General features: G+C 41.0%; 1 protein-coding gene across 1 annotated transcript; it reads left to right on the forward strand.

Moving 5' to 3' along the window:
- Positions 1-5,887: 5,887 nt before the first annotated feature.
- On the forward strand, positions 5,888-19,037 carry RBM17 (RNA binding motif protein 17; the record flags this gene model as incomplete). Its single annotated transcript, XM_082005342.1, has 11 exons — positions 5,888-6,010; positions 7,518-7,634; positions 9,751-9,917; positions 11,826-11,923; positions 12,855-12,911; positions 14,784-14,925; positions 16,871-17,022; positions 17,732-17,805; positions 18,174-18,272; positions 18,593-18,665; positions 18,812-19,037. The coding sequence occupies 11 exons, from the start codon at positions 5,888-5,890 to the stop codon at positions 18,913-18,915; spliced, it is 1,206 nt and encodes a 401-aa protein (XP_081861468.1). The 3' UTR covers positions 18,916-19,037.
- Positions 19,038-19,803: the final 766 nt, after the last annotated feature.

Below are 19,803 nucleotides of genomic sequence, written 5' to 3' on the forward strand. Positions count from 1 at the left end.
TAATACGTAATACAAATGATCCAAATCCAGCAAAAACTGCTATTAAAGCTTAAGGAAAATTATATGAAATGAGATGTTTAAAGGCTGCTTTTTTTCTCCAGCATTGCTTCATTTTACAACTTCCTAAAGATCACCATCAGGGAGAAAAATGAGAACTCCCCGTTTACCTTTTCTGTACCGTTTTGGATGCTAGGTGCTTTCAGGGTCCCCTTTAGCTGTCTCTTTTCAGTCAAGGTAGCTGATTTCTTTAAGTTTTTGCATTGCGCTGCTGCTTCTTGGAGCTGATGAGATACCCAGGAGTGCAGATGGCCACTTAAAGGTGCATGTAAATGTTGTATTTATATTATGTTTTCTGCATTTTTTTTTTCATTTTAATGCTTCCTAGCGGCCTGTTTGCTTTCTTCCCTTCTCCAGAGCACTGAGTAGGCATTTCTAGAAAATTATCCACAATGAAAGCAGCATCTCTTTCTTTAATGGAAGCAGCTGATTTAGAGCCTGCCGCTGTGTGTGTTTTGTTAGTGCTATTTTCTCTTGCGTGCATTGCTTTGCATTCATTAACACCAGGTCCCATCTGCCATCCCATCACCCAGCCAGCGTTATGCCATCCTTCTGTAACTTTTTGCTTTCAGCTTTTGGCTTCTTACTCTGAATAATTTGGGATCCACAGCAAATTTTTTCACCTTGGCTCTTCACCTTTTCCAGGTTGCTCGTCAATATGACCAAGGGTCCCAACCAAGGCCGATGGCACTTCTCACAGTGTGAAAATCAGGAGTTTATTCACAGCTCTTTTGGTCCTGCCAGTAATCCCATCTCCATAATCCCCCTCCTCTCCCAGGAGTTCAGAAGACCCAGCTGTATCAAACCCATCTCAAACTGGGGAGGACGCCTCAAATGTCTCCTCCATTTCCAGGCTGTCTGGGACCTCTAGACTTGGCATCTGGGTGAGATTTCTGCACCTGCCTGCAGCCTTTCTGAATTTAATAAGATGGATTTTGTTGGCTTCTTTGCTCCTATACGGGTGTGTACAAGTATATTGTGGTTATTATTACAAACAGTGATGTACAAAATTACAATTTTGATCCACACCTAATGCACTTTAACCAAGAGCTTCTCTTCTTGTGAGTTATCTGATTCATTGTTTTAATAAGTAGTTATTTATGGGTCTAACAATTTAGCCTTTGCCCTCCCTGTTGTGACATGTTCCTAGGAGGAATTGAAATTTCCTATTATTATCACAGTTTCCACCTTTGCACACTCTAATCTCATTTTAGTTTTTCCCAATGATTGTCATGCTGTGATACTGCTCTGCGACACTTCAATCCAAAGTGATTTCTCTCAGTATCTTTTAATGCGATTAACTATTTGATTCCTTCCATTAAGATAGGACACCAGTTCTTTTGTCAATGGGATCTTGTCACTGTAAAATTATTATTCAGGTGTACTGCTGATTTTCTTTCTTCCATGAAGTTACAAATATGTGAATTATATCAAGCCTTCCTTTAAAAATGTAGGCATTTCTAGGGCAAGAAACCAAAGGAGGATACTTGGGAGATCCTCCATAAATAAAGTCAAGAAAATTTCTTCTTATATTTAAGAAGCTTTCACTATTGTTATAAAAATAGACCAATCTGTAAATGCACTGCCTAGAAAGATTGCCTTAGTAGAAGGCAGCGTGACTAGGAGGGGAAGAGTCTAGTACAGCCCAGAACTTTAAATCAGATCTTTTTTAAGTAGTAGCTTTACTTAGTAGCACCATTTTTTCAGCAAACCATGGAGAAATAAATTGCATAGTAGCACAGTTGAAAGCAATGTTGGAGATAAGGACTTTTTGATTAATATAGAGACAGTGTTTGCAGTATTTTGAGGTTGAAGTGACAATGCTATCTGCTTTGGGGTTGGAGGTTGTGCTTTGCAGACAGTGTTGCATGTTTATTTGCACCACTTTATCATGTGGTGCGAGTGGCCATAATTCTTAGAAATCTCAGCTCATCCAATTTGACATGCTTGGTACGAGCTGGAAATACACCTGCCCATTATAAGCAAGAAAGAAAATCCATTCTTGCTGCTGTCAAAAAGAAGACTCCGAATAATTAGTGCAAAACTTTGGGGTGAGCTACCTGGAAAAAATGGGAAATAGGTGTGGTTGGGTAGAATCCAGGCTCGGACAGATACAGAATTTTAGGGATTGTTTTGGAAAACAAAAATTATTCCTGGAGCTAGACAACCAGAGAAATCAACCGATTCATTCCACTTCAGGCCAAAATGGCATAATGCTATAAATACTTCTAACAGCCAAATACTTTGCAATAACACAATTACCTGGTGACCCCAGTATTAGTGGGAGTGATGGCACAGTGAAATGGTAACAAACATGCCTGAAAAACAGATGGGGGTGTTTGAAATACACTTGATGTGAAGTGAGATTAAGTTTTCTTTCTTCCTAACTTTTTCACTACAAGTGTGTTATCAAACTTAGAAGGGTCTCGTGTTACTGTCTCCATTTTTTTCCCCCCAAATTAAGGTGCACTTGGTAAGTAATTGGAAATGCTAAATGCTCAAGGAGACAAGCTGCCAGATTAGTCATTCAATAAGCTACCACAGGTTTCTTCAGGAGTTAGAAAGACAGTATAGAGAACTGTGATATAACATACAGAGAAAATACAGTGATGGGCATAAATACAGTCCCATCCTCTGCCAATTGAATTCCTAAATCTGCTTAATTCTCCAGTATAGCTCCAAGTAAACAAGGGTCAGTGGCAGCTCATTATGTTGCAGGTACATACCTCTATGCCTAACTCCATTTCCCAAAACCCTCACAATTCAGCTATAATGATTATTTCTTCTCTCCTCAGCACTGACAAGGGCTCTTAAACCTGAAAAACCCTGACGGCTCTCAACGATCATTCATATTCTGAGCGCAGAACTAACGTGGGGTTTGGTATTGCTGTTGTTACTGTGGTTTGAAGCGGCTGTGTTTATGTGAGCTATATGGAGCATCAGGTAGTATTTGCTGTTTGGTGTTAAACCACCCTGCCAAAATAAAGTTTACTTTGTGTTTATTGTTGTTTGTCTCGATTTCCACGGTTTCACACACCTTCTTTAAAAGGGTTATTGCAGGGATCGTTGTAGAGACCTACCGAACATTACATGCAGACTGATGAATGACTGCCATCTCGTTCAGCTCAACTGGAAACTCCCCCAACAGGGGTCTGTGATCCACCACCACCGCACAGGAGTGAAAATTCTGGGGTTATCTCGATCATGGGGGACCCCAGCCCCCACCAACATCGTGGTCTCACCCCACGGCAGGAACCCCAAGGCACATCAGGGACTGGATTCCCGGCGTGAGGAGGGAAACAAAGCTCAGAGCGCCAATTACACTAGATTTGCATTGTGACAACCAAATGGAATTCTCATTTCTTTGGGATCAAGGAAGCTGGGAGCCCAAACTTCCCATCTGTGATGAAAAACCAGGTGTGCAATTAGCTGTCATCTGTCTGCCTATGCAGAATTCATCCCCATACCCGACTTTGCTGCACCCTGCCTGGTGCTGCCTGCCAAATCAACAGGCATGAAGTCCGGGGTGTAGGAAGCCCGAGGTGTAGGAATTCGGAGGTGTAGGAATTCGGAGGTGCAGGCAGGCAGGGCCCGGCCCCACTGCACAGGCAGGTAAAAAGGGGGCTCCCTTGTGGGTCTGGCACCTTAATTGGGGTTGCGAGTGGAGGGGGAGGTCAGGAATCCGAATAGTTCCTCCATTACCTCCTTTTCGGGATCAGAGCACCTTCCTTCAGGCCCCAGCTCCCGGCGATGGGAGGAGGTAGGATGTGGGACTCCCTCCCCAGTGCCATACTGGTGCGCACTGGGCGGAGAGGGCGGGAGGGGGGGAAAATGGGGTGCTGCGCCCGCCGCCCGCCGCCAGGGGGCGGTACAACGGCGGCGCTGCCGCAGCGCGCTCGGCGCCCATTGGCTGAGCGGGGCGTGCGCGGCCGCCGCGGGATGGACTGACGTCAGCGCGCAGGGGCAGGCGGGAGGCAGCGCGCAGGCGCGGCCACCGTAGGGGCCGGCCCTTCCCGGCTGCCTTAGCGGCCGGCTCATGGCGGCGGCGGCGCGGTGACGGGTGAGCGGCGGGCGGTGGGCCCCGGCCGGCCGCGCCTGCCCGGGGAGGCCGTCCTGGGTTCCGGGGAGGGGGGGCGGTTGGGGAGGCAGGGCGGAGCGGGAAGCGGGCGGCTGTCTCCCCTCAGCGGCCTCGGCCGTGCGGCTGCTCCCCTCGGAGGGGTGTAGGCCCGGGGCGGGGGTCAGGGCCCCTCAGCCCCCCGCGCGCGGCCCGTCTGCGTCCCAGGCCTCGGCCGTCTGGGTCTGCGTGGGGGGCGGAATAACAGCCTGCTCTTTCTGTTGGCGTGGTTACAGCCCCTGCGCTTTGCTCACTTATGTGTGTCCCGTCCCGCGCCCCCCCCCCCCCCCCAGGCTGTGGTGCACCCCCTCCCCTCCCGGCGTTGAGGCACAAAGTCCCTTTCCTGCGATGGAAGCACCCTCCCTATATCCATATGCGTAGAATAACGTACCCCAAGTGCATCGTATCTGCGCAGCATAGCTGCACTCCTGCTGCATGAACGTTACTCGCCTCTGTCAGGTGGGAATTCTCGTAGTGCCTGGTCCTCATCCTATTTCCATAGGCATTATAATGTTCCCCTATATGTTTCACTCCCTGTGCCCATATGTGTAATAATCACCAACGAATGCAACCTGCTCCATTTTCTTGCAGTGATCTCTGTTCTGCTGAGTCTTGGTTGTTCATATTCCACTGCAGAATTAATTTTGGGTTTTTTTAAATTTTTTGCTGAGCTTGCCACCTTTTGGAATTGTAACATAGTTGCTGTCTGCTGTATCTGAGACTTTTTTTCCTGCAGTTTAAAAGCATATAATTTATATCTAGAGGAACAGTCATATCCTATATGTGAGGCAGGTCCCCTCAAATACAAGTGTCTGTCAGATCTGAGGGATCAAGATCGTGTTGATGTGTCTGTAAGTTTTCATTGCAGACTGTTAATCAGTCATGTTTGATCCTGCAGTAAATTAAGAAGTTAAAGTGTTTGGGTGGAGATAGTGTAATCCAGGCCTATCAGAGACTAAATAGTGAGTTTATAGGTTGTTCCACCGGTGATAGACCTCTCATTATGTTCAAATTTTCTTCTGTTCATGTCAGATGCAATATCAGACAACATGATACATTTAATGTCATGGTATTAATGTTGTTACCTATATATACATACATATGTGTGTGTGTGTGGTGGGTGTGTATGCATATATAAGCTCTGTGTATTTGAGAGGTCTTTAAATATTGTGGAAATAGTTACTTAATAATACTCTGACAAGTACATTTAGTATAAGAAAGATAATTTCTTTACAGTGATGCAAAAAATAGTGAAATTTAAGGTGATTGGAATGTTGATATGTTTGTGTGGATAGTTTTTAAGGTTAGCAGAGACAATAATTCCTTTGTGTTTGATTGTGTGATACTTAATGTTGAATTTCTTTGTGAACCTTGAAATACCAGTGTGAACTACAGGATAACTTCTTCAAAGCCTGAAATGATTGATATCTAATGCCACAAACGTACTCCTAGGAAGTTTGCAACACCTGTTAATGTTTGAACAGCATTCATTACCTTTCAAACAGTTACTTTTATACAGCCTTACTGTAGTCATGTGTATCTGCTACTAATGAGAAATATGTTGTTATTATTTTGAATTCTTGCTGTCTTTGGTAAAAAAAATATATAACAATATGGTATACAAACATATGCAAACTAGTAGTGAATAAGCCTCGGACATAGCTTTATGTCATCTGGATTTTTTCTTTTGTCTTTTAGTTTTAAATTGAAGAGAAAATGTCACTTTACGATGATTTGGGAGTTGAGACCAGCGATTCTAAAACAGAAGGCTGGTCCAAAAATTTCAAACTACTACAGTCTCAATTGCAGGTGAAGAAAGCAGCCCTCACACAAGCAAAGGTAGAGTCCCTTTGTATTTTTGCTTTCTGTTATTCAGGCAAAGGAGCACTGAGGAAAGTTTGTGACCTTAGAATACCAAATTGGGGTAATTTTGCTAGGATTTGACTGAGTTTGTAGCGAGGAGCCTAGCAAAGCTGAGGGGGAAAAGGCAAGATGCGTGTTTCTTGAGGTCTGCTAGAGGGACTCTTGCAAAATTAAAATCGAATTAAGAACTGGTGTGTGTGCTGCAAGCCTCAGATCTTTTAACTGGCAGAGCCAAAAGCTGATGTTCAGATCTAACTAAAGAGAATGAGATTAAGCTTTTTTATTTTTTAAATAAGGGTCATACTGTGATTGATAGTTTGCAGTACTTGCTGTTGGTCATTCTTGGCATTTTGCATCAGTTGTTATTTACGTATTTGCATCATTTTATGCTTGCTATTTAAAAGGCTTTCGGTGCTGAAGTGCAAATTGTTGCGCATTAGAAATTTTTGCAGAAAGTGTTACTGGTGTACGTGAAAGGGAGAAGCAGTGCAGGCTAATTCCTTGAGCTTAAATTGACAGAGCCATTTTTTCTTTCTATTGCTGCAGTATTTCACCCTTTTTCTTTAAGCAGTGTTGATATTTTGGTTGAGGCAGAACACATGCGTGTTCTTTGTGGTGTGTCAGCTCAAAAGTGAGATTACTTAATGAAAAAAGAAGCAGTAGTATAGGTACCAAATACTTAAGTATGCACAGTATTTTTTCACTGGGATTACTCCTCATTTATGCTGCTAAAATTGCAGGCAGGGTTTAGTTGATAATTGGAATAACCTGCATGAATGAAATCTAAATGGCTACTATACTCGATATATTCTTTGTCTATGTAATTGATATGCAGTATATACATAGACTAATAGAAGAATAGAATAGGCTTAGAAAATTCAGAGTTAAGAATAGATTAATACATTTTATCAGATGATAAAATATGAAGAACAGTAGATATTCCAAATAAGTCTGAGCCCCTTCTTAAAAACACCACTCGGTTCAAACTCATCTGAAGAGACCATTTTAATTTTTAATGTGTGTTTCTGGTCCTAGTTAAAACAAAGGACCGTTCACCTACTGCTGTATGTTCTAGTGCACGCACAGCAAAGTCTGTTCTCACTTGCTTAAAAAGATGAAGGTATGCGCTGATTTCACTGAAGTGTTCTTTGAAATACTGCATCAGATCTGTATTTGTGTAGCAGCTCTAACCATAGCTGGCAAGCATCTTTCTCAGAACTGAGCAGCCTCTGCCACGACTAAAACATGACATAAACTTAGTTATCTACATCAAGGTCATTAGAAATGTTGAGAATTACTGTATTTTGATGAACTGAAAAGAAATTATCTATTAAGCTTTGTTCAGTGAAGAATTTGAGATGGTGTTTTCATCCTTTTTTAAAAAAAAATGGAGATACCGGCTGCAAGTATACAGCAGAAGCTGCTTTTTAGAAAAGTGTTGTGTTATGTTTTTTAGATATTTTGTGTTTTGGTGATTTTTCAGAGCCAGAGAACAAAACAAACAACAGTTCTTGCTCCGGTGATTGACCTGAAACGTGGTAGCTCTTCTGATGAGAGACAGATTGTGGATACACCACCTCATGTAGCAGCTGGGTTAAAGGTAAGACCAAGACAGCTAAAGAAGTCCAGCTGTTAACGAATCGTTTGGAATTGGAAATCTTTGACTGCACTCTGTATTTTTATTTTTTCATTGTTTTTCCTAGTAGTCAAAGAAGTGATCATTTTCTGAAATTTACTTCCTCTGCTCAGAGTTTCTTTAATTAATGAATGTTTCAACTTTATACAGACTTCCATGTGATATAATATGGAATTACCAAGATTAATGTGCAATTAAAATAAAAACATGTTCCTAGCTTATTTCTGCTGAACAGCTTCAAAGTACTTCGCAAGACAGCAATTTGGTGAGGTAAATAAGGAAAGTAATTGTAATTGCACCAGTGTTGGAATTGGACCTGTATAACAATTGACTTAAAAATAAAAGCCACCTAACCCAGATCAGGTTCGAGACCACCTGAGGAACCTGAACATACACAAGTCTGTGGGACCTGACAAGATGCATCCCGGAGTCCTGAGGGAACTGGCTGATGCAGTCGCCAAGCCACTCTCCATGGTATTTGAAAAGTCCTGGCAGTCAAGTGAAGTCCCTGGAGACTGCTAAAAGGGAAACATTGCACCCATTCTTAAAAAGGGTAACAAGGAGGACCCTGGGAACTAGGGAACGCGTCAGCCTCACCCCTGTGCCTGGGAAGATCATGGAACAGATCCTCCTAGAAGTTATGCCAAGGCACATGGAGGACAGGGAGGTGGTTCAAGACAGCCAGCATGCCTTCACCAAGGGCAAGCCCTGCCTGACCAACTATTGAGATGGGCCACATCAGTGGACAAGGGAAGAGCTATGACCTGGGTCAGGGCAACCCCCGGTATCAGCACAGGCTGGGGGATGGAGGGATGGAGAGCAGCCCCATGGAGAAGGACTTGGGGGTACTGGGGGTGAAAAGCTGGACATGAGCCGGCAATGTGCACTCCCAACCCAGAAGCCAACTGTGTCCTGGGCTGCCCGCAAAGCCGTGTGGCCAGCAGGGCAAGGGAGGGGATTCTGCTCCTCTGCCCCGCTCTGGAGAGACCCCCCTGCAGTGTTGCGTCCAGCTCTGGAGCCCTCGGCACAGGAGGGACATGGACCTGCTGGAGCGGGGCCAGAGGAGGCCCCAGCAATGCTCCGAGGGCTGGAACAGCTCTGCTGGGAGGACAGGCTGGGAGAGCTGGGGGTGTTCATCCTGGAGAAGAGAAGGCTCCGGGGAGACCTCATTGCACCCGGCCAGGGTTTAAAGGGGGCTTATAAGAAAGATGGGGACAGACTTTTTAGCGGGGCCTGTTGTGACAGGACAAGGGCTAAAGGTTTTAAGCTGAAAGAGGGCAGATTTGGACTAGATACTTCTGTCTCTATACTTCTCTTCTACCTTCGAAGAAATTTTTGACAATGAGGGTGGTGAAACCCTGGCACAGGTTGCCCAGAGAGGTGGTAGATGCCCCATCGCTGGAAATGTTCAAGATCAGGTTGGATGGGTCTCTGAGCAACCTGATCTAGCTGGAGATGTCCCTGCTCATTGCAGGGGGGTTGGACTAGATGATCTTTAAAAGTGCCTTCCAACACAAAGATTCTATGATAACCTTTTAAAATTGATTTCTTGTGGTAAGGTATCAAAAGAAACTTTCTCCTTGAAACTTTTTCAAAGGTGAGGGTTCTGAAGTAGTTCTTTCAGATGGGGGAAGAACAGTATGTGCAGCTCTATCAGTGTTATATTAATAGCAGATGATGAAAAAGGCTGATGAGTTTGTGTGGGAGGGCCCCTTGCAGATGGTTGCAACAGCCAGATACCATGATACTTCTAATAATGAATTAATGGGTTTTGAAAAATTCTTGTTCACACTGCTTTGCTGCTGCTTTGTATTTGGCAGGGGGAGTGGATGGGAGTGATTCTTCATGGAAAAATTAGAGTTAGTGAGAGACTGAGTGAAATGTCAGTTTTAAGTAAAGCTAAGATTTCTTCTAGTACCACTGTGCTTGTACCACTGTGCTTACGGTATTACGTGCCATTACAGAAGTCAGGAATTGAGTTTTGTGGTGTTGAGCGAGAGAAGGAAGTGTTAAATTCTTGGTTTACAACTGGATGTTGTGTTCAGATCTCAACTGAAAAACCTCCTTTTTCTTTTGTAAGGATCCTGTACCTAGTGGTTTTTCTGCGGGAGATGTGTTGATACCTTTGGCAGATGAGTATGACCCCATGTTCCCAAATGATTATGAAAAAGTGGTAAAACGTCAAAGAGAGGAACGACAGAGGCAGCGTGAGCTGGAGAGGCAAAAGGAGATTGAAGAAAGAGAAAAGTAAGGCTTTTGTTTAAACTCATGACATATTGACAATTAGATAAAGAATAGAAACATGGATTTGTTTAGTTTTATCCCTCTAAACAGTTTCAGGAAGATTCTTAAAGGTTTTGTGAAGAATAGCCTACGTTTGTAGAAACAAGTGCAATGTTTTAATTAATATGTTTTAATGCTGTCACTAAAGTTGCCTAACAGTGCAAAAAAGATAGGATTTATCATGTTTGCAGCCTCTTTGGCTGAAAGAAAGTTTTTCTATATTTACTTTATTTTGATAGTAGCAGCAGTATTTGGGTGCTTCATGCATCATTATCAGGCTTTGATGTTGCAGGCATTTTGGAGTATTTGTTGTCAGTATAACCTGACTATAGAAATACCTTTTAACACTCAATGATAAACCTTCCTTTCTGCTTTTAAATACTCTGAACTGATACATGAACGCATTCAGTTTTAAAGATGTAGCTAGCACAGCCTTTGAGAGGGATAGTTGCTTTTTTTTTAGTATTCTCTATTCAATTTAAGTAAGTTAATTATGTATTTATTACTCTCTTTGTCTCTGAACAAAAGAAAATACTACTTATTTTTAATTACTTTAATACCCTTTCCCTGGAATAAGAAATGTCTCTAATCATATTAAAGAAATTGAATGCAGATTCCATGTCCTATTGAAATAGGTGGTAAAACATCTGCCAGCCAGGCAGTAACAATTATATTTTAAAGTGAAATTAATAAGCCAGCTTCATCATGGTATGAATTATCTAAAGTCTATGGAATTACAAGATGGATGTTCTGTTGCCCTGTTTAAATTGTGGAAATTAATATTTCTAGTCCTTTGGACTTCTCTCTCTTCTCTCAATTGTGTCTTCATTGTCTGGTGGAGGAAAGCCTGAGGTTCTGTCATACGAGCATGCAAGATCTCAGAAATCTGGGCTGTCATTTCCACAGCTTCAGCGTTGATTGCTATTTAGTCATGCTTGTACTTGCTGTATGTGGGCCAAGAGGGTAGTCTTTATATATAACATTAGAGAGAGGAAGTGAAAAATGCATAATACATTTCGATTTAAAACTGGGGAAACAATCTCAGCCAACCTGCATCAGATGTATTCTTTGTGATAACCCGAGTATTTGAACAGAGTGTACATTTGTTTTAAATTCAGAGTGTAGAGCTTCAGAAATTTTGTCTGGTTCCTTAGGAGTGCGTTTTTAGCATCTGGTAGCACAGTTTTGATGGCTGTGTTGGGAGTGAGATCTGATTTATGCCCCCAAGCTGTGCTCTTAACTTTCTGGGGAAAGTACTTTTCGTTTTTCTAAAGTGTTAAAACGAGTAATTTCATGATCACAATAAATAACAGTTGAAGTCCAAACAATTCTTGAAGCATTTCTCACCTAAATGTTAGAAGTGTTAATAGACTTGCTTGAATCGTATTTTAATTGCCAAGCTAGCTTCTCAAGAATCTGCTTTTTAATTGACTGAGTAAATGACATTACACTGTATAGCCTGTGATGGGGAATTTAAAAAGGATTGTGTTCAAAGCAGGGTGACTAACTTAGAACTCTTGTTACCTTTCTATAGGTTCCATCCAACACCTCTTCCATTACAGTCATTCAGTCACTGTAGTCAGTTTGGACCAGATTTATTCAGATACTTGCTCATTTCCATACATTCCTTGGCTGGCTTGGAAGTGGACAATATTCTTGCTTTGGATCCATCTTACATTTTACAAAAAGTACTCCATGAGGATAAAAGCAAAGAAGCAAAAAGTAGAGGTGTTTACTTACACCTTCATGGAAAACATTATAAAATGCCTATTAGAGTGTAGCAGTATAGTTCACACTGCAAATGTGTGAATCACAAGTTAAAGCAAAGAATTGGTTTAATGGTTTCTTATCCTAACTTACTGTGTCTCCTAGAAGACGTAAAGACAGACATGAAGCCAGTGGATTTTCAAGAAGACCAGATCCAGATTCTGATGAAGATGAAGATTATGAAAGGGAGAGACGAAAAAGAAGTAAGGGAGCTGTTTACATTTTTGATGGGGAAGGAGGAGGAATGGGGAGGGAGTGGACTTCACAATTCTGTTCCTGTTTCATGGATTCTGTAGCCTTTAGAATAAACCTAGCATTTTATTACAACATAACTGTCATAATGCAGAAAACACTTCTTTCTGTGGAAGGGGATGGCAGCTACATTATTTGTGGAAAGACCTTTTTACATTAGTTTATAGATACCTGTTTTAAGTTTCTGCATGGTGTAGGTTCCAGGAAAGGGGTGAGGCATGAGATACAATCAGGCTATGGGAATCACTGAGTTTTCGCTGTTAAAGTTTACCATTCCTGAATTGTTATTTGAATGCCCTTAGAACTGGTTAGAAGATGTAGATCTGTGTGATGAGATACATCTTTGAATAAACAAAATTGAACTTTTTTCTCTTTCAGCAATAAAGTTACAGTAAATAATTCAGGTCTGTTATTTTAGAAAAGAAAATTTCTGACATGGGACATTTAAAATATTTGCTTTGCCTTGGAAATTTGGGACTACATTAGAATATTGCTCATTGAAATATGGAAGGGGCTTTGTACTTTACTGCTTTGAAAGTGTAGTTAATCTTGAACAGAGTATCTTTTTCATTTGGTTTGATTGAGGAGTTTTAGAACTGAAGGTCTGTTTCACTGTAGTCTTTAATTTTGAAATCCTGTGGAATATGTATATGTAGTACATCATTGCATTTTGATGTTGTTTCCCTTGATGTGCTTTTCATTCATTTCTAGTTCACCACTGTTGAAACTTCTCAGACTGCTCTCTTGATAACTTTTTGTTGATAGAGATGTATGTTAAGAATTGTCTGGTAAGGAGCCAGCAGCTGTGTTAAGATTCAGTGAAACTATTCCAAGCAGCAGAACCTAATCGTAGGAATGTGTTGTCTTCCATTTTGCTCATAGGTATGGGAGGAGCTGCCATTGCACCACCCACTTCTCTTGTTGAGAAGGACAAAGAACGTAAGTAACACCAAAATCCTGTTCTCTAAAACCCAGTGTTTATTTCTCACTCAACCTTCTATGCAGTTAAATCGTCCTGTCACTCTTCCCATATGATTCTTTGTAGCAGGAGAACTTACACTAGTTCTTTGTTGACGGGTGACACTGTGGAGAACCTGTGATACTACTGTGCTTCACATCTCAGTTCTAAAGGATTCTTTCTGTATTGCTGGAAAAGGGGTTTGGCAAGCTGTTCTGTTACAACCACGTTCAGTTACTCATTTCTGATGTGAAAGAAGAAATGTTGCAGACAGGTTTCGCTGGGTAGACTAGAAACCTCCACAGCATGGGGAGGGAAGTTTTTCATCACCCTTTGCTTTAGGAGGTACTTTATGAATACCTTTTCAGAAGGGGTTATGCACTACAGGCAGAATTTTGTAGTTTTTTGAGGGATGTGGTATCTATTAGAGATGTGTGCCTGCTAGGGTTTCCTTCCATGAAGATAGCTTGAAGATTGCAGTTGTCCACTAGATGGCATAATCTTGCTATAAGAACAAAACCGTTAGGATTTTTTTGCATGTCTAATTGTCTTGCATCTTAAAATTAAAATAATGAACAGCATGTTGTGCGTGCTGTTAAAAAATAATAAGAAAAAAGAATCTTAAACACACGAACTTCCCTTTGGGAATCCTGATTTTATCTATGAGAAGATTCAAGTTAAAAAAATGAAGCTTGGCAGAGTGAGTGAATGATACAATAGTGAAAGTATTTTAAGTGTGTAAACATTAAAAACAGAAAGAGATTGTTTTGAGTAAATAAGGAAGAGCAATTGAGCGGTGTCAAGGAAAAGTAAATATAGACTGGAAATGGTAGAAATATCCTGAGGGGGAGAGCTTTCAAAATGTGACATGATCTCACAAGGAAACCTTTGTACAGCTTGTTACTTGATGCTCAAAGCTAGGCTGGAAAAACTTGAGAAAATACTGCTGTAGCAGCAGGCCCATAGTCCAGTCCCTTTGCTGCTTAAATAGGGATTTTTTTTTTCTTCACACAACATCCCCAAACTTCGCGTCTGACATCTTACGCGGTAAGATACAAGCACTGGTTCACAAGAAAATAATCTAAAATTAAGTCAGTCTAAAAGTCCGTAAGGACATTCGAAAGTATGTTCTGCATATTTTCTTTAGTGTTCTGTAGGAGTTTTTTTTATATTTTGCCATTTGACTTGTTAGTGGAATATAGTTTAACAATCTAATCTGTGTTTTTAATATATATTCATCTTCCAGGAAGGTTTCCATTCAGAGTTTGTCAGTGAGGTCTCTTAAGACTGTATAAACATTTTGCTTCAAGTTGTATTCATTCTTTTTAATGGACTGATTCCTCTTTTGTGTAAACATACAGTGTACTTTTCTTTACAGTCCTCAGGCCCCAAGCTATCTGCATTGATCCACTTTTGTCATAATTCTGTTCCTGATGAATGGGGCTTTTAAGTTTGCTTGTCCTCTGTCTGGATAAACTCATTGTTGCGCAGGTGGCATCTTAATGTTTCTTTTCTCCATTTGGTAAGAGGTGTTGTAGACCTACGAATGCAAACTCATTGTATATCCTATAAGGAAAATCCAGAGTAACGCAACTCAAATCTTGTTTTTGAGAGAGATGAGGAGATATTAGAGCAGCATGTGCAGAGGAAACATTCTTTTGATTTGGATATATGTGGAAGCCTTTTTTTTTTTTGTAGTTTGTTAGTATTAAAGCAGAAAGAAGTACAACTTGCAGATGAAGAGCTGTCTGTAAATGAGTTAGATACAAGGCATAGTACTCTAGTGTTCATAACAAGTAGGTAGTTCATGCAAAATATTTTACTGAAAAAGCAAACATCTCCCTTTTATTTAGCTGTAGCGTCATTTCCATTTGAAGAGGAGTCGAGACCTCGGGCACCATCTTCCAAAGCAGCTATTCCTCCTCCAGTGTATGATGAGCCAGAAAGACCTCGTTCCCCCACAGGACCAAGCAACTCTTTCCTTGCTAACATGGGGTAAATGATTGACTTGCGCATATTTTGTGGAAAAAGGCATTAGAAGGTGGTGGAAACCAAAAGTTAAAATAGTTTGTCAGTAGAGAACACAACCCTTTGCATGTATGTGGTTAGTCTGAGTGCATATAGTCCTAACTGGCAGGGTACAGAAAAATCAGTGGATTTACTCTATGGGGAGAAATGCATCTGAGGTGGTTGCATTCAAGGCTGTGCTTTTAAGCGAGTTCTGAAGCCACGTTCCAGTATAAAGTGTTTATGGTTTGTACAAGCCAAGCTAATGTAGTATACAGCAAAACACAGATGGCGTGTTAGTTCAAGCTTTGTCTTAAATTTGCTGTGTACCAGTGGGCAAATCATTTCAGCTCTGCTTTGTTTGTTTGTTAAAAAATTCAAAGCATATTTGCATGAATGTGGCAGCTGTGGCTGCAAATCTGTCCATTTACTTTTCTGCCTTGGATTAGCATTGTGTGTAACACTAATGTGTTACTGCTCTGGCAACAAAGTCAAGTTGAATTTATAATTCAAAACAGATTGGAGACCTTATTTGAAAGGTCTAGTGGTTAGCTCTAGTCTTCTTATCAAGTTGCAGAAATGCAGCTTCAGTGTAGTCAAAACTGTATCCAGGAGGAACACAGACATAAAAGTGTAGTTTATTCCATTATTACACTGCATTTCCATTTTGGAGACAATTTTTCATGCAATTTTTTGATAGAAACACTTTTTTATTTTCCCCCTCCACATTGTCCAGAAAAAGTATAACCAAAGTCAGTACTTTTGGGCCAGTTTATGCTTTGTTACCCCCTCTAGTTAGCAATACCCTGGGACCTTCACTTCACTGAAGGAAGTGCTAAAAATACAACCTAACCTGCCTTACTTTGACCACACAACTGGCTACTGTTTATCCTGTGACTTAGTGTCTTAACCTTTCAGCATACATAGCCAGACTTTTTGGCCTTTTTTAATACGTCTTTGTATGTTTCATATAGTATGCTTAGAAAATAGTCACGTAGTCACTGATTCTGCATTTTCTGTGTAATCTTATATGCCTATTGGTAAAATGGGGGTGACTAAGCGTAGACTATTAACTGTGGTGTAAAGTACTGTACCATGGCATGTCTTTTGTGCCTGGCCTATCTAGCTATGGTCTCCAAAGAAATGTCAACATGTGTATGTATATTTTGATTCTAAATATTCATTCAGTGGGAGTTTCAAAATCTGTCACTGGAGGTACTTTTTGTAAGGTACTTATAAAAAAAAGGTACCTTTAAATAGCTTGGGAACTATTGCCTCAGTAAGTTCTTAAAAATTCAGAAAGTTGAGACATGTTTAAATTAATACTGAGGATATCCAGATATGTTGTAGGAAGGGGTAGCAAAGCCATGTACTCAGGAACTTACGCTAGCTTTGAACTAGTAGGTAGTAGAATGTCATCTAATGTGGGAAGTAGATTGTTCCACATTTGCCTTTTCTCTCAAGCTTTTGATACCAGCCACTGGCAAAGATAAGAAACTAGACTAAATAGACCTTGGTCTAATCTGTTTTGTGATTTACTATCAGCAACCTGATCGAGTGAAAGATGTCCCTGCCCTTGGCAGAGGGCTTGGACTAGCTGATCTTTACAGGTCTTTTCCAACCCAAACCATTTTATAGAGTGTATGATGTTGACTTGTGCTGCTAATAGATGTTGAGTTGTATTTGGAAAAATATGAACAATTTTATTTAGTCAAATTCTCTGGCAGCTTTTCTTTCTGTAATTCAGGGGTAACACTTCATCTTCACAGAGTGCCGTGAAGTTGCTAGATTGTAAAATTGCATAGAGCTCTTAACTTTTCAGTCTTTGTGTAATGAGATTTTAGGAGGTAGAGTATTGAAGCATTCAGCAGAAATGCAATGTTAACGTTTTGTGTAAGAAACCTTTACTAAGTGATGCTTTTTGTCTTTGCAGAGGGACAGTAGCTCATAAAATCATGCAGAAGTATGGTTTCAGAGAGGGCCAGGGGCTGGGAAAGCATGAACAGGGGCTGAGCACAGCACTGTCAGTAGAGAAAACAAGCAAGAGGGGCGGCAAGATCATTGTTGGCGAATCTGCAGAGAAAGGTAATTTTGTCCTACACCAATAAGTTTGTGAAAAATGGTCAGGGAAAAATAATACTTCAGGCTCAGCGGAAGCTCCTGGATTTTTTTGTTTACCTTCTGTCCTTGCAGAAAGTACTAGTTAGAGTTGGAAGAATGTCTCACGTTCTTTCTTGTGGAAATGTATCTTTTTAATCTTTTTTTTAAAGCGTTCCTCTATTAATTATTTTAGCTCATCCTCCCCTTCCTTTAGTGTTTGGATGCTTCTTCAAGGGGTGATCCTGCTCTGCTCCTGCTGGCTTTCTCCCTATCACATGCTTTAGAAATTGCCTTCATTTCCCTGCTGTTGTAAGCCTAGATGTTGTCTGTAGATCAGACTAGAACTGCACCAAGCACAAGTGTTTGAAGTCAGGCGATCTGATTTTTAGCTCTTAGGGGATCTGGTACAATTCTGAACTTTGGAATTATTTCCCTCAAAGAAATAATATGTTGTCAGTGTTCTGGCTTAATTCACATTCTGTAGCAGTGATTTTTCTTCTTATTGTCCTCCCAAATAGCTAAGAGTTCTGAGTGACTGTTCTTCACCAATATGGTTATGTATATATAGTTACATTTTGTGGGTTTTATTCCGTTGTTTGGTAACAGTAAGATTCTGATAAAAGTCCCCATGTAAAGTTTAAATGAGGTTTAATCTTAAATTATTCCATGAGTCACTGTTCTGTCTTCATAGCAGAAACGGGCAAGAAAGCGGATTCTAACCCCTTGACTGAGATACTGAAATGCCCAACTAAAGTGGTTTTACTAAGGGTAAGTTGGGAGTGAGGGAATGTGTCTTGGTATTTGCAGCATACCTGACAGGTTGAAATACTTAAACCTGTGTTCCTGTTACAATGACTGTACAGTTCGAGTGGTTCTGGTCTGCTCCTACGTGTGCTTTGTGTTGTGGAGAAAATACATGTCTTCCTAGATATAAGTTGTGACTGTAAATCAATACTGCTTTGGATTATACAGTTCCCTTGTCCTAGTGCTATGGAGCTCTCTCCTCCTGTGGCTCTTGACTAGTAAACAGAAGCTTGAAGTATTCATGGTCACAGTTGCATGTGTCGGTGATTTGCCTACATAATCATCTATACAGACGACATCCAGTGAGTTAGGTTTATTCTTTGAACTTTCAGAACATGGTAGGTGCTGGGGAGGTGGATGAAGATCTAGAAGTTGAAACTAAGGAAGAATGTGAAAAATACGGCAAGGTTGGGAAGTGTGTCATCTTTGAGGTAAGAAATAATCTCTCTTTGGCTGCTCTGAAAGTCAGCTGGGCCCTTGTCCCTCACGAGTGGGTTGATACTGCCTTAGAGAAGGGGCATAGATTAGAAGATCTCGCAGGGTCCTTTTCTGTGTTGGGATTCTGTGTTTTCCTTATCTGTGAGATACAAACTTAATGTCAGAAGCTGGGCAAAAATCTCTGGGCATTTTTGGAACCTTTTTGTTGTGTTGTCTTCACTACCTTTATGAAGAGCAGCAATTTAAAACAGTATTTTTGCTCCTGTTTTAATTCCTTCTGGGGTTTGGGTTTGTTTGGTTTTTTTTTTCTCAGATTCCTGGTGCCGCTGATGATGAAGCTGTAAGAATATTTTTAGAGTTTGAACGTGTTGAATCTGCCATCAAAGGTAGGATACTAAATTGTGTCCTGCGAACCTCAAGAGTTAACTTCTGTAGAGAGATTAAACAGGCTCACTGATGAGGCTCTTCAGCTAAAGAAATGTTTATTTTATTGAATTGCTGCTTGCTGACCTGTTCTTGGTTTGAATTTCAGCTGTTGTGGATCTAAATGGAAGATACTTTGGAGGCAGAGTTGTGAAGGCTTGTTTCTACAACCTGGACAAGTTCAGAGTACTGGATCTGGCAGAGCAAGTTTGATTTTAAAAATTCAGCTCGAGGTGTCACTGTTCTGGCAATCATGTTTTCAGCGGTAGGCTGGGAATAAAGAAGAGAAAAGTAGCTTTCCTAGCAAACTGGAAACAAGCCTCATTGAATGGATTTTTCGCATTCGTTGTGACTTACGTTTTTTGTAATATAAAGTTCTTTGAAAGTAAGATTCATGTCTGTGTGTTTTTGAATTGCACAATTCTGCTTATTGCTCTGGGGATCCTGGTTTTTCTGAGCTTTCAGATGACTTCGTTCTTTTGAAAACCCACTGCTGGGAGATGCTTTGTCTGTATTCCTGCTTTCCTTGTTCTGGTGCTTCATCATGGAGTCCCTGTGCTGCATCCACAATAAGTGGGAAGCTTTGGAAAAGGACTGTGTGCTATCATGCTTCTCTTCCCTGATGGTATCTCTCAGAGTTACAGCCTTTCTCTTGTAAGCCCTCCGTCTGCACACCAGAGTGATTTGGGGTCATTGGACAGTTGGCAGCTAGTTTGTTCTCTCCTGACTCCAGGACAATACTTTCTATGCCAGAACAGACGCTAAATTAACAAGGAATGAGTCTGTCTTTCTTCCCAAATCCAAAGAAAATACACATGTAACCCAGGGAAATGGAAGGAAGAAGGAATTTAAAGTGCTTAGCTGTTTGAATCGGAATGAGTGGACTGTTAGCTGGAGCTCTGTGCTGTCAGGCGGTCTTTGCTAGAAATATCCAGTAATATTAACTTATTACAGGCTGTTACTGATATGCTATAGGCAGAACTGAGGGAAACTCATTCTTGTATCTGGCCAGCTATCAGATTCTCACCCTCTCTACTGTCACACGTAGGTAACTAACTTTTTGTTTAATCGATTCAAACCTGGCATTTGTGCGTTCTCTTT

Source organism: Phaethon aethereus (genome assembly GCF_964289735.1).
Source record: "Phaethon aethereus genome assembly, chromosome: 1".
NCBI lineage: Eukaryota > Metazoa > Chordata > Aves > Phaethontiformes > Phaethontidae > Phaethon > Phaethon aethereus.